The 15,927-nt window shown below is 38.9% G+C and overlaps 1 protein-coding gene across 50 annotated transcripts in view; it reads right to left on the bottom strand.

Annotated features, from left to right (window-relative positions):
* Positions 1 to 10,998: 10,998 nt before the first annotated feature.
* Positions 10,999 to 15,927, bottom strand: part of NRCAM (neuronal cell adhesion molecule) — a 137,676-nt gene continuing 132,747 nt past the window's right edge. For 21 of the 50 annotated variants that reach the window (XM_015854438.2, XM_032443121.1, XM_015854504.2 and 18 more), the window contains one exon: positions 10,999 to 13,404. In XM_015854438.2, coding sequence (XP_015709924.1) covers positions 13,167 to 13,404 — 238 coding nt within the window. In that variant the 3' untranslated portion in view covers positions 10,999 to 13,166. Of the gene's footprint in view, positions 13,405 to 13,964; positions 14,023 to 15,927 lie in introns of all 50 variants that reach the window. The other 29 variants (XM_015854276.2, XM_015854388.2, XM_015854455.2 and 26 more) reach the window with 3 other exon arrangements.

Below are 15,927 nucleotides of genomic sequence, written 5' to 3'. Positions count from 1 at the left end.
TCATGCTTTTCTGCATTAATTTTTCAGGAGTGTGACTTCTTAATTTATTTGCCAACCTGAGCTGCTAAATCATCAGCTTATTCATAAATCCAATATTCAGTATGGAATAAATTTTGTTATACCAGCTCCTCCTCAACTTTATGAGTACAAAGCTGTGAGAGCAATACATGATAGTATATGCAACCTCACTACACACTGCCAGCATCCTTGTACCAATCTACCAGGTACCATTAATTTGCAGTACATAATCCCCACCATACGAGTCAGGTTCCTGCTGCTGTGATCAGATCAGTAGCTACTGGTAGCTTTGCAACAGGATTTTCTTGGCAAATTGTGAAGACAAGGGATTAGTTGCTTGTATTTGCTTGTTAGGTAGATTTTCAAAGTCCTTTTAGATTTAGGAAAAGCATTATCATTTAACTTCCTTACAAATTCTCGCAGCACAAATGGCTGTATGCATAAAGCAGGCAGCAGCCCGTAGGGAGCAACATGACACAGAATGAGATTGTATGTACAGGGACTGAGACATCTTGGGGCTGGGGAAGAAGAAGATGTCTGCAGATGGCGGCAGCAGAAGACAAATAGTGCCATTCCTTTCCAAGCCTGCAATGGGCTTTTCTAATCTTGGCAGAAGCGTTTAAGGGCGGGGTATAAACATAACAGTTGGCTGCCACTTGAGAGGGCTGTCAAAAATAGGTGGAATGACTTGTCATTGTCTTTTGTGAGAGGGTAAAAATGAACTTAAAGACAACACCTAGACCTTTTTTAAACAACTTTGACAGGTGGGATGGACCCTACCATAAATTTTTAACGTCACTTAACACATTGGGATCTCCTAGAGCCACTCTGTGCTGTTTTAACATAAATAACAGCACCCACAACAATGAATTCCTTCTGGTGATCAATCTGATCTCATGGAAGAAAATTAAAGATGTTAAGGGGAAGAAAGCATTAAATTTAATTATTTTAAGATCACTTTTCAATGTGTTTAAACCTGGCTATCTACCTGGCTCTTTCAAATCAGACTAGCCCTACTCAGCTTGGTGGGAACTGGAAGACAGGAAGTAGCTGAAGACCAGGTCTGTTCCCTCCTGTTGTTGGAAAGAAACCACAGTGGAAATCTGACCCCACAAAAATAAATAAATAAATAAATAAATAAATAAATAAATAAATAAATATAAAGAACATTTGTGGTGAGAATCCAATTTCTTTCCATTCACTTTACTGCCGCATAAATTTCAAAGTCCTGGGATCACTTCATGGTTAATTTCTCTAACCACAGGAAATCACTCATTTTGAAACTGAGCATAAAGGTATGTATTTCTGCCACCTGTAAGACTATCTAAAATACACACAGAGCTTTCTCAGCTTCTCTGGTGCCCAGAGCTGGTGTTAGAAGCAGTGTGAGTCCAAGGCTCAGAGGGACTGTGCTTTTAACTGAGACTGTGCTTGAATTCAGTGACAAAGCCGTACTCTTGGATATTAGGTCCATTAACAATGACCACATTTTTAGGTGGAGAGTGTGACTTATTTGATTATCCATTTAGTTGGAACATGGTTGCTGAATACCCTTTAGAATAAAGAATTTAAATCAACCCAGTTCTCCCCGGATGTCTTATTAACTACCATTCAATGAAAGAGTGGCAATTACTTGGCTCTGAAATTGTTTTTTCTCCACTCCAAAAAAAAACATTTTAAGGCATCAAACAAGTGTGCATGCGACAGTGGGCAGGAAGTCTCTTTTTAGGTTTGGGCAATCAGCCATTCATTTCTGCTTTTTGTTCCCTCAAGGTTAATTCTTTTTTCATCACATCTTTGTGGCAAGTAAGTTATTCTAGATGGATTTTTTTCTTGACTATTCATATAAAACCAATGTAATGATCATGTAGATTAATTTCTTCCAAAGTAATTACATCTGTAGTAGAAAAGTCTTGACTAGGTCATTCACTCTTATATCTTTGACTTCTTTCTGTTACCTCATTTCCCACTGACCTCATTATTCCTGTGCCTTTTTCTTTGCCACTTACACTGAGTTTCATTGAGGCATTGGTGCTTGAATGGATATCCACATGAAACATTCCTTACCATCTGGTATATCTACATCTTATACACCAGCCTATATGTGTACAATACATTTGTGTCCTCTGACCTACGCACCCTATCCAATCTATTTAATAGTGGTGATTTGTTGTGTATCAAGCAAGTAAAGGAATGTAATCATACACTGCCTTAAGCAGACAATGCTATATAAAGATAGTGAGAAGAAAAAAACAGGATCTGAAAATTTAACTCAAGCTAAAAATCATGTATCATCACTAACAGAGCAAAAGCTGAGCCTGCAGTAAGAAGTATCTGCACACCATATCAATTAATGTCATTAGGATCTCCTGTATCAGATCTTTAGGTGTGGAGAGCCTCCAATGCTTCAGAGAAAAGCAGAATATTGTTCTGGATTACCATCTGTGATTTTATCTTGCACTCACACAAGCTCCACAGGATCTTCCATCTTGCTTTCTTGTAAGAAAGGTTACCATTCAACTTGCAATAAGGAACATGCATAGGATGTTTTTCTAAACCATATGTTTTCTCAGTATGGCCAGAAACCACAGTTGAGTGGCTTTGGGCTATGTTGTTTAAAGTACGTGTTGTTTAGTACTGCCCCCCCCCCCCCCCCCGTTCAACTCACCAGGGGTGGCACAGTCATCACTGGCAATCAACATACAGAGCAAGGCAGCGCAACAAAATGGACATGCTCAAATAAAAGATGGTGCAGGAGTGACGACTCCAAGAACAAAGAAAAAAAACACTTTGTAGCTTCCCTGAGTAGACTCTCTTCTTCAGTGGCCAAGTAGCACTAGCAGCGGCTCTGTTGCACTTTCCATCTTTCAGGTTGAAAGCCCCAAAGCGTTGTTGTCCTTGGCCGTTTGGTACACAGAGCAATGTGAGACAGAATTGAAATGCTGCAGTCCTGTCATCCCTGTCTTTCGGGAGTCAAGTACTACAGAGGTCCCTGAAAGCCCTAACAGAGCCCTTCAAAACAGCCAGGTAATCAGCTAACAGCAATTGAGGTGAGCCTGGCCTCTAATTAGCGGTTGGAGACAAACCTACTGAGACTACTGCAAAGTCAACAAAGTTACAAAGAAATTCTTGGTAAACAAATTCTTGATGTGACTTCATTTGAATTAATGAGACAGAAACCATGCGTGTTTGGATTAGGACTCAACTTCAGCTGTCTGCAAAATTCAGCATTAGAAAACCAATGCATTTCAAAGTTACAGTGGGCCTTGGACAGGAACAAAGGAGAAACTTCAGCAGTTGTCTGACATTTCTGAGAGGTGATGATGGAAAATATCTAGGTGTATTTTAGCAGAAACTCCAACATGTTCTGGAAGCTGTTGGAGGACTCCTGTTGAAAAAGCAGGGTGCAACCAGTAATTGCAATATCACATTGCTAACGCATGGTCACATGCAGCTGGGCCATATGACATTTACTGAAATTAAATGATATTTCAAAGTCACCTGCGTTTTTATTCAGAACAGCAGCTTTTCAAATCTGATTTGGGATCTCACTTCAGATTTAGACATGTGTGCTGTTTATTAGGATCTCAGAAGATGTAAAAATCAATTGTGCACTGTTTAATGAAGTTGCCAATGTTCCCTTATGCACAGGGTGATGCACAGACCTGTACCAGAACCGAAGCAGAATGCCTGGGACTGATATTCAATCTAGACAGAACCTCTTCAATGAATGTATTTATCCTGCTAAGTATTTTCATTTTGTTGCCTGTTGTTTGCAAGGAGCAATGAGACATGAAGATAGGAAATGATCACTTCTGTGCAGCAACATGGGATTTGCAGCAGATGACTGCACTCAGCCTGCTGCATCACAAGGATACGCTCTGTTTTCGTGCTTCAGAGACTTTGCCAGGATTTGGCTCTATGAACACTTCATGTAGTGAGGACAAAACAACCCCACCTGCTTCTTTTCTCTCCTTTTCCTTTTCCTTTTCCTTTTCCTTTTCCTTTTCCTTTTCCTTTTCCTTTTCCTTTTCCTTTTCCTTTTCCTTTTCCTTTTCCTTTTCCTTTTCCTTTTCCTTTTCCTTTTTCCTTTTCCTTCCCTTTCCTAAAACATAATAATATATCCATTTCTGAAGCGTGTTCTGTAGGTGAAGATGCACTGTAACGTGAACTTGCCTAGAAGTCCTCACTGATGTCGACGTTACTGATCATTCCTGTGTGTCTAAAGTATCTACTAGAATTTTAAAAAGCCAGAAGTGAATGGAGTAGTGCTGTTTAAGTGCACTGCTGAGGAGCATGTGAAGTGAGAGCATAAGCAAGTAACACTATGAATCATCATCTGTGTGTCACCAGGTCAGTAACAGTCACTAATGGATGCTGGCACAAAGCATTCAGGGAATTCATTTTCAGTACTTAGTTTGCTTATCCATTCTACCAATAGCTAACATGTCAATATTTATTTCACCCAACAAGATGAATGAATAGAAAAACATAGCATTCAGTGACTAGCCCAGCACTTTGAAGGGGAGGGAATTAAAATGGACTTTGAGCATTAATCTCTATGTAATGATGACCGCTCCATAACTGTTCTCCCTTTGAGTGCACTCCCAACTGTAGGGGAGAGTAGCAGAGAGTGTTCTCAGCACTGGGTGAGGCTGAACCACAGCAAAGAGCCCTGCAGTGCGTGGAGATCCTTGGAGGACTGACTTCATTGTGCTGAGCTCAGGGAAAAGAAGACATGACTCTTTCTGTGAGGCTGAGATGTGAGTTAAAGACAGTGTTTTTAGCAAGGCTGTAGTTTCTGCTGCAATAGATTTCAGTTTGCATTATCATCAGCAGGAACAAACCCCAATGCATTCACCATCTTAATTTGTCTTAAAACAGCCATACATCCATTTCATATATTAGCCTATATTTGTTCACTGAAGTAGCTGAGCATTTCAGATTCAATATCTATGTGTTTTTATATCAGTTCAAGTCTCACACAGAAAGCATGGTTGAAATTACAATTTAACTTACGGGGAAAGACTACAGCCAGATGCAGGATTAAGCTGCATTAATTGTCCTATCTCATTTTCAACAGAGTTTTCTATGGTCTACAGCAATTTTTCTCCAAACTTCTTACTGAAAACCTCATCATCCAGTGATGACTGGACATAAATCATGTTGAAACCCATCCTACTGGATGCATTAAAAAAAATTAAATGCCTGACAGCAAACAAAAAAGCCAGAACCAAACCTGCAGAAAAGCTTTAGTTGAGTGACAGGGCAATTCATCTTGTTATCTTTTACGAAAGAACATCAAATTGCAGCCATCAAAACAGCAAATCCTATCTACAATTAAGAAGGATGTTGCAATCATTCTCCCAAAGCTTTTGTGTGTAGAATTAAAATTTATACTTTGAGTTCCTCCAATGGTGCTTTTACTTTGTTTTCATTATTACAGATCACTGTAGTGACCAACTAGTTGGCCATAATCTCACCAGAAATGAACTACATCACGAAAGCAATTTTGTTTTGTTTTTACTGTTTTTAGCAGAATGTTCTTCAGTTGTAGCCTGAAATAAATCATTTAGAAAAGAAAGACTGCCCTTCTGCCATGTGACTGTCTCTAGCATCACTTGCTGGGGCTGGTGTGTCACTGCTGGAGGCTGCTGTCATTAGTGGAGAAACACTGACACGTTATTAGACATTTATTCACTAAAAACAAAAATTCATTATGCAAACCTCTGCCCGAAGACTTGCATAAAATGCCACAAGCAGAAGTCTCAGCTGGTATAAATTAACGCAGCTTTGATGGCTTTGGCAGTGTGGCGGCTGAAGAAATCTGTCCCAGTTCCACTGTTACAAGCTCTGCTCTCACCTCCAGCAGCAAGAGAATTCATCAGCTTTTATTTGTTACCTTGGCAAGGCAGCCCCTCTAATCTCAAACATCTTGTACTGCTGTGTTTTGTATGAGACTAAAACAGAATTATTTTCCTATTTTGTTTGGCTTTGATATCTAAGGTGTTTCCAACCCTTCTTTTGTATTCTGAATATTCTATGCTTTTTATTCCACACCCACACCGCATCCAACAGGTGTCCTGCTGCAAAACCATCCATGTTCTGAATGAAGGTCGCTCTGCATCATGTTGCTGTGACACAGACATGGCAGTACGCAGTGCAAGGGACATCACTCAGTTTCCTAGTATGGGAGACCTTGGCGTGCTGAGATGGCTCCTGCAGGCACAGGCCCTGTAAAGATGATGCTGCCTGACAGTGTGGATCCAGTCCTGGATTCTTCATCTATTTTTGGACAAATGGGACTTCTGATATTGTAATGCCAAAAAAACATGCAATTGTTTGAGTAGGGACAATCCCAAACACGAATGCAGGCTGGGCAATAAGTACATGGAGAGCAGCCCTATCGAGAATGATATGGTAATGATGGTGGATAAAAAACTAACATCAGCTGGCAAGGTGAACTTTCAGCTGAGAAAGCCAACTGTATCTGGGGCTGCAGGGTGAGGAAAGTGTTTGTCCCCCCTTTGTTTTGTCCCTGTGAGGCCCCATCTGGAGCACTGCATCCAGCTCTGGGCCCCCACAGCAGCACAAGAAGGATGCAAAGCTGTTGGAGCAGATCCAGAGGAGGGCCACAAAGACAGGGTGAGAAAGCTGGGCTTGTTCAGCCTCCGGAAGAGAAGGCTGTGGGGAGACCTCATTGCAGCATTTCAGTACTACAGGTCTACAGGAAAGACAGGGAGGGATGCTGTATTAGGCAGAATAGTGATAGGTCAAGGGGAAATGGTTTTAAGATAGAAGAGGGGAGATTTATATTAGATATTAGAAAGTAATTCTTTACTATGAAGGAGATGAGGCAGTGGCACAAGCTGCCCAGAGCAGCTGTGGGTGCCCCATCTCTGGAAGTGTTCAAGGCTACGCTGGATATGGCTTTGAGCAGCAGGATTTTGTAGGCAGTGTTTCCTGCCAGTGGCAAGGAGTTGGAACTAGGTGATCTTCAAGATCTCCGGCTCTGAGGTTGCCCTGATGGTAACATGTTGCCTCGACTGACACGGTTAATAGCGGTGATTGTCTTGAACACACCCAAAGAGGGCCAGCATGCACAGCTGTCAGAAATGGACAGCCTAACACTGAGCTCCTCCACCCCTGCAAGGCAGGCCCAGCTGAGTGTTATCTGCTGCCTGATGAGTTTATCTCACCCACATGCAGCAAGACCTTAAGCCTTTCCTCTTTGACACGGAGATTAAGGGCAACCTTGACAGATTTAAACAAGATGAAGCACCCTACTTTGGGATGATGGGCTACTGATTATGCAGCACGGCCTTGTTGTGGGGATGTATCTCTTTTGCTTTCACAAATTCAGCTAAGAATAGCAGTCTTCCCTTTCAGGTGAATGTTAAAATCCGAGCTAATTGGCTACAAGCTAAATTTACATTAAAAACAAACAAACAAATACCTTAATTATTTTATACAGCTGCCAAGCACTGGTACGCAGATACGCTGAGCTGGGAGTTAGTAAAACAGCAAGGTGTTCTGGCTGATCCTGATTCTGCTTCCACCTTCAAAAGTTGCCATTTTTGTTTGCCTCTGAGACTGAGCCGGATGCTGAATTTCAGAATAAACTTAAACTTCATTTACCCAGCTTTAATTTGTATCTGGGAGACCAAATGTTGTCCTCTGGCTGTTTGTACCAGCAGAATAAACAGCATCTGGAAATATTTCCAACCTTAACATCCCAGCGGTCCATGATGTTGTTAAAATAATCCCTGTTTTGGGTCTACTCTGGCCAACAGCACTCTGTCAAATTATTCACAGACAACATTAGAGAACTACTGTGCACCAGAGACCTTTCACATAATAGAATGGAATAGAACAGTTCAGTTGGAATGAACCTACAAAGATCATCAAGCACAACTGCAGTTTGGGTGTGCAAACAGCACTTCTCAGTACAAGAAAGATTCTGGATGTGGCCCATTCCTGGTTAATTATGTTGGTTCTGAGACATCCAGATCACAAGAGCAGATATAGTTTTCATAGTCACAGGAAATTAAATGAGTAAGATCCTGCCCTTAATATCCCGTACAGCTTATCGTGAATGTGGCAGCACAGCAACACATGATCTTCCATTAAGCTCTTCAGTTTTATGGTCTCATGGTTTCTCCCTGCAAGGGCTTACATGGGCTGGAAAGGCAGAGCTCTTGCTCCCTCTGCAACCCAGTAGCACCCTGAAAGGGGAGAAAGCAAAGGCTGGGGGTACAGCTGGTAGAGTCTGTTTAAAAATGTTTGCTTTTAGGCCACAGAAAGTGTGGGCAGTGGTTTTACTTCTTCTAAGTATTATATAGTATTTTATATATGCATATTTTTACATGTGCATATATATTTGTATATCTCTATTCGCTTTCATATGCGATGTGAACTTAGATGCATTGTTTCAGATAGCTGCTTGCCACGGGCTTCTGCTAACGAGTAACTGTGGTTTCCCCCTAGTGGCCAATTGTTACTTCTAAAGCTTAAAAATCAGGCTGTCACATTGAAAAATCCACTTGTTTTAGAAACAAATCAAACCCCTCCCTTTCTCAAAAGTTTACAATCACTAATTTTAATACAACAGACGAATCTGTTTTCTTACTAAAGCAAAAAACATATATATAAATAAATAGAAAAATATAAAATTGAAGCACCAGTTCAACATTGAAGACAGGCCAGGAAAAGAAAATAACCTCTGAAAGAAAATCAGTGGTTCCTTTTGTGGTGTCTGCGCCAGGAGACTGCCAGATGGCTGAGCAAAGGGCTCTGTGCTCATCTTACTGTAAGTCAAAATATTCCAGTCCATGTCACTTCCATTCACTCTGTTCTCTGACTTGGCCACAAGCTGTTTCAATTAACTCCCCCTTTCCCCTATATTTTTTTCTGAGCAAGCTCTTCAAAAACACTGATTCTGGCATCCCACATCTGATGACCTCATCACGTAGAATTCTTCTTATTTTTCTTATCTAAAGAGCTTGGGATAGCCTCCTCCTCTCAATCTATTTGATCAATACTGATTGAATTCCCAAGCTAATGGGAAGGGTTGTCTTCAGTTGGCCTTGCCCTATGCTTACAATGAGCATTCTTCCCAGGCAACTTTGCAGCTTCATTCAGAAATTAAGGAAAGAAAGCAGTTGCCTTATGTGTGTGTGTTTGTCCATCTGAGTACTTCCTCCATCAAAACCTGCAGTTATTGGCAATTTTCAATTGGATTCAGCCAAAGGATCCAAGATTAAGAAGTTCTTCTAAGTCTTTTGAAATAAACAGTGGATAAATATGAAATAGAACAACAAAAATCCATTCATGCTGCCACGCCCACAAGGACTCAGTGGGTACAGCCCATCTAACTGAAGTATATTCTGAATTCTGCAATGTAGAAAACTTGATTTGTCTCCTTAGTCTCGCGAAGACTTGAAGCCCTTCAGAGCTGTGCAAACACAGCACAGTGCTGTGCAGAGGGGGCTGCTATTGCCTGTCAGATGCTGTGGGAGTTCAAGATCAAAGCATCCCTTTTTAGAGACCTTCGGATTAGGAAATAGGAAGATACAGATCAAATGCAGTTTACTCTCAGAGATAAACACAGTTAATTCCTTAGCAGAGCATGAGGCCAAGCAGCTTCCAAGAAATCGGACAACAGATTCAGTCTGCCTTACACCCCACTGTTCAAAGGCCCAGCTTTGAAGCCCTGGCACACTGATTTGTATAACACGGCAGACTACAGACCAAGCATTTTACCTCCTCTTCACTTGTATCTAAAACATAATAGAAATAATTAAATTAAGTTTACAGCAGTGGCTTATATTTTGACAGTGAAACACTGAGGTATTTTCCTGGGAACCATATGAAAATAGAAGATTACAAGAGAAATTACTGTTGGCATATCCTCTTTAATTCCCTCTGGATTTATACAACCACTTCAGTGAGAATAAAATCAAAAGCAAATGAAAATCACCAAAAGGAATATGCAGCCACTTCATGTATCAGCACACTTTGGGAACGATGCACGAAAGAACATATGTGTGTCTCCAGAAATGACTATCATGTGAAATCTTCTGTCTCAACAAAGCCTAGTGAGCCCAGAACCCTCTTACCAGGAAATAATCTTTTTTTCTAAATAGAAACATCAGTGCTTCATATCTCCCAGTCAATGCACATTGCTGGAAAAATCAACACATACCTGAGCAGAAAAACAGGCAGCCTGATATTTGAAGGTGCCAAAACGGCAACTACACAGATGACAAACATCAGAATAGCCAGGGGGTTCCAGTTATAAAGACGGCTCAGGAAGTGGACAGAATGGCTTCTGATTCAGGGATTGAATCCCTTTTTGGATCACTGTGGGCAAATACCAACCTTCTGATGTACTTCCTGAAGCATCTGTGCCTCTTGGAATCCATTGCTCCCCTGCAGTCCTCTCAGCAGAGCAACTGCCCTCCTGCCCAGCCACTCATACACAGAATAGGCAAGGTATGCAAAGAGCATTGCAATGGATTTCGTACACTGTAAGAGGTGCTGTTTCAAATCCTCTCAGTTCATGTACTGCTGTTTAAAAATGCTCCAAATTTTGTATTTAGGCTTTAGGATCCTATTTGAAGGCTCTTAATTTGCAATGAACATTTCCTCTCATTCACACTTACAAGTACGGGTACAACCGTTCGTTTCAATATTTTTTCTTCTCAGAAATGTGACTAAATAAAGCATTGATGGAAGTAAAACATAAGCTGCAGCAGATTTCAATGGCAAATGATCAGATAAAATTCACCTTTCTTTTCAAATGGTTGCATGTACAGACCTGCGATATTCCATAAGTGATTTGGCGGCAGTATATGCAGTCCTGTAACACCATGGCAACAGCTTCTGAGAGAGTTGCTTTATGCTCTTTCCTACTTCAAATTCTTAATTAGATGGTAAATCAGATGAGATCTTTACTGCTAGTGTAAACAGAACAAACAGTGAAATTTTAAAACCACATTTATTTTTAATACAAAATCTGTTGCACTATTACAGAAGTAAGCCTGTATGTTTACCCCACATGCACAGATCATTCAGCATCTACAATTAAATAAAATTATATTCTCTTTTTTTTTTTTTTACCAAAACCATTGGCAAATCTTACGAAATGTTCTCTTTGTGCTTTGTAGTCAGTGTTTGTATAATTCACTTCTTGTTTCGGTTCCCATTAAGAAAACTGGATCAATAGAAAGCTCAAAGGTGCGAAAGAAGCTTAAAACAGATACACTTGTGAGTACTTCAGCTGTACTTTACCTACAATATATACACGGATGCTGCAAGATGTGCTATGATCTGAGGTAACGCACCGGCGAAAGCTCTGAATGGTTCAATTAGGAATCTGCAGTAAGAAAGCAGAACAGTTCTCTATTTTGTTGTCACAGCAAAAAACAAAACAAAACAAAACAAAAACAAAACAAAAAAAACCCCAAAATAATATCGAAGTAGATGCCTTAAAATACCATGCACACCATGGGCTATAGTACTTCTTACACAGTACAACATAAGCGTTCTTGTTTTATTTGTTTGTAACACCTAGAAGCATATAGCACCTACATTTTAAGTGTATTTACAAATTCAACAAAATATCTACATATAAAAAGCTTACTTAAAATTAAACTTGATGCAAGTTATGAAAAACCAATTTATTGGCAAATGAAACTGAGCATTCCTTCAACCATAGGTTGTTATAAAATTTATATTTGGAGGTAAACACTTGATTGATATCGTATGTGAGAAAATAATTTTGTAACTGACAATGGTAAACCTTTACCACTAAACCATAGGAGCAGTTGTCAGACTGAATCGTGCAGTTGTGAGCTGCATCCCCCACACTGCTTCAGGGTGAAGATAATTCCAAAGCTGCCGCACTGGTTGAGCCGTGACACAGAGGGAAATGCACTCTTGCTGGTGTAGTTGGCTGCCTTGGTTTTTAACTCTTTGTTTTACAAGAGCTTATAGCTTGATGTGTAAGGAAGTAATTTACTTCTGGTTGCTTGACTACTTACTTTAAATAAATCTTCTAAGGCCATGAAAACCTGTTGTGCTGAAACTGGCGAGAAAGTGTTTTTTTATAAGGAAAAAAAACAAACAACAACAAAAAAAACCCCTCATATTCTCATTTGTTTAACTTAAAACATTTGAAACGTCCCACTTTTCAGCACAACAGTTTCATAACACTGTTTTATTTTACACTTTTTAATTTATGGCAATGATAGTAGTCCGCTAATCACAGTTTACTGCACCAACTGATTTCATAGTACAGTGCATTATGGAATGCATATTGTATAAAGGCACTGAATGTATTTTGCCCTGTATTTTCTGGAATATTTTCTCTCATTTTAAAGTTTTTCTTTCAGTGACTGTACAAATTCCAAAATGCATTGCAATGCGTATCTTTTATACCCTAAAATCAATCCAACGCTTTTTGATGTAAAAAATAGAACACCGTACTGCTGTAATACTTGGTAGATTAAAAAGGCTATAAAGTAATAGGAGCAAAGAGCAGATAATAGGGCCTTATTAAGCATCAGCAAATGCAAGTGTCATACTAAAATCATTTAGCAATTATATACTGTACATACTGTTCCTAACTGTCTTGCAAAAAGACATATGAAAGCTAGACATTAAGTCACCAATTTCACAACAATGTCCACAAAGACATTGAAGTTCTATATAATACTACTATAACACTAACAATGAAAATGGAATTCATACCCAGGGATTTGGCTGAGGACTGCATAACAAACTGTCCAACCATGTTTTTATAGTGATCATGAGACTGTGAACTGTGTAGTATCTTTTTTTCATGCATTATACCCTATTTTCAACAGGAAACAAAACTGTAAGTCAATGCTATTTTTTTTTTCCTGTGTCAGTTCCTTTTTTAGAAAAGTAAGAAAATCCAAGTTCCAAACAAAGTTTGAATTTTTTACCTTGATTCATATTACCATCCCACTTGGTCATTACACCATTTAATTGTATGGACCAGCACGTTCTCATAGCATAAACACTTTGAGGTGAGGAGCTTTGTTACCTGCGTGTTCATCGTACAAGAAGGAGGATGTGCAAGTGCAAACAAACAGAAAACACAAGGGAATCGAGTTCTTTGATTACACAAATGAATTCATGGCATTTACAGGAGAAGGAGCCTCAGAACTTTCATTTCCTTCTGCAGGTTCTTTCTCTTTTTTACCGCTGTATTGTCCAATAAAGGAGCCATCCTCATTGAACTGGCCATTTACACCTTCTCCATAGTCAACTAAACTATCATCACTGTCTTCTTTTTTCACAGTTCTGTCTGATGGTGTCCGACTTCCTTTTTTTAGAGGTTTATGGTCCTCTGCATCACTGGAGACACAAACAAACAAATGAAAGGAATTAAGTGATGCACCGTTTTGTAAGGCAAAATCAGTAATGCATGCAGAGTTCATAAGAAGCATGTGTGCAGCTCTATAATCCTTCAGTAAATCTGAACACATTGTAGAGACAAATTGATATGATGCAATTGACATGAATGCATGGTGTAGTGATGGTTTAAACAGAGAATGTCTTCAGGGGAAGGTGGGTTTTTTGTGGCTGTTTTTATTTTTTTCACCGTGCATGACTTTTCAATGGTAAGACTTGTGCCCTTGGCTTGGAAGCAATTTAGATGCAACTGCAAGCATTAAAAAGGGGGTTGTAAAGTTACCAAAAAAAATTATTTGTTCTTCAAAGTAACAAGGTTCTGATGTGCTGTGAAGTTAGTCTGTTAAACTTCTTAATTTCTTTGACTCCTTCAACACGAATGAAGAATGAATTCGGTTAAATGGAATATACTGATTTTCTTTACTAGTACAAAGAAAATAACAGTGCTGCACTTCAAATAATTTGTTACACAATGCAGGCCAGACTTACAATTTTAATCTTACCTTTCAAGAGACCTACATATTCCATTAAAAGGGTGCAGAAGAAACAAATGAAAATAGCCTAAGAAGAAAAGCAAAGTCCATATCCTGATAGTGATCAGTATTTTATCAGTAATAAGTTGCTTTTAAAATTGCTAAAACGTTTACTGCATACAGGTAAATCAACAAGTTCAGCTTACACTAGCTAGAAATGAGCAGTTAAGCGCATGCTTAGGTTTTTTATTGCTTATGAGATCAATCTCCCTATCTCAATCCATAATCGAAAACATGTTCAGGCAATGATAAGGATGATTTGGAGCACAATGGGAAAAGGAAAGAAAGGCAGGGAAACAGGCAAGGAAAGAAAGGCAAGGATGAAAGATTTATTTAGCAGAATACTGCAGTCAGTGGAAAAGCTGCAGCACCATCAGCATCCCAAACAAATTTGTAGCGGTGACAAGCCTGCATTTTGTGAAACAGATGTAGCTGGGCTCTTTTCTTAATCCTCAACACTGCACTTCAGTCTCAAGAGGAAGATTTCAGCAGCAGCTCCAAACCATTTCCAACTGAAAAACACTATTGGCAGCTGCACTGCTGGGTGCAACTGCCTTAAACTTTGTCTTAAAAAAAACATTTGACTTTATACAGGTACCAAAGAGCAAATATTTTTTTTTTTTCCTTAATGACTTCCATCTAAAGGAAAATGTAAATAAACATGTACAGAATATCGAGAAAATGAAAATACGTCAAATTCACATTTTTAGATTGAATATCTGTTCAGCAAACTATTTTAACTGTAATTCCTATAAACAAATACCTTAGATCGTCCAATAATGTATTTGCTTTCCTTTTTCTACTACCTCTGAGTATCCAGAAAAATCAAAACATTATAGCATAGACAAGGTCACAGATTATAGTGTTCACTGATCAATGTTCTATCGAGAAGTATTTCAGCAACCCACTACATCATTTTCCATCCAACTGATATTCCTTATCTCAACATCCTTTACTTTGGAAAACTCCAAGTTTTCACATTCTGAAAGAAGGATACCTCTAATATGCATGTAACATTTTATTATTATTATTATTTTAAGCATGCAGGAGATTTTCTGTGTATACACAGAAGTGGTAGGAACATTTACCTTATGAAAAACTTCATGTTAAAATTAAACTGTACAGAGGCCAAATACACTGGACTGTACAGGCTTGAATTTGTTTTTTGTTATTGCTTGTACACGGCATTAGGATAAATATCAGATGATTGATCTTCTGTGCTCACTGCAAACATTTAGGTTATGAACACTTAAATGAATTCTGCTCCAAAATGTCAGTCATTCAGCAGCAAAGCATAAATGTTTATGACACTGAAAACATGAGCAGATTACAAAGACAGATCATTTTGGAAGGCACTTGTATGTAAAAGGTTAAATAAAGAACAGACTGTTTATAAATCCTAAGCAAGTTCAAGTCTCCTAGTCAGAAAGCAAAGTATTTTCTTCAATGCCCTCCTCTGAGGGCAACAGTCATTAAAACAGGCTATACAAAAGCAATGAAGACTAGACCCTCACATTGAATGGTACCGGGTCCTACACCCAGAGAAAAATGACCTGCAGTGTTTAAAGACTTCTTAGTAATAGCATTTAGTAAAGAACATTGCTTCACAATTGCTTATGCAGTAATATGTAGGCATGAAAACAAATTAAAATGCATTTGCATCCTATCCAGCTGGACAAGAAACTGTAAATGTTCTAAAGCATGATCCTATCCAGTGTAATTCACTAGGCTGGAAGTATAAAGTAAGTAAATAATACACCATCACTGTACTAAAAATATCCACATTTCAGACATTTTTGTGTCTAATCCAATAAAAAGCTCAATTTTAATTTACATCTTTGATAAGTATATGTATGGAAACTTTCCCTATGTGTTGATCTTTGTTGCTTTTTTGTTTGTTTGTTTGGAAACAAAATTTATTTACAAACTAAAC

The sequence above is a fragment of the Coturnix japonica genome, chromosome 1 (assembly GCF_001577835.2).
Source record: "Coturnix japonica isolate 7356 chromosome 1, Coturnix japonica 2.1, whole genome shotgun sequence".
NCBI classification, from domain to species: domain Eukaryota; kingdom Metazoa; phylum Chordata; class Aves; order Galliformes; family Phasianidae; genus Coturnix; species Coturnix japonica.
Note: the sequence above shows the minus strand (reverse complement) of the source record. Positions and strands in the feature narration are given on the sequence as shown.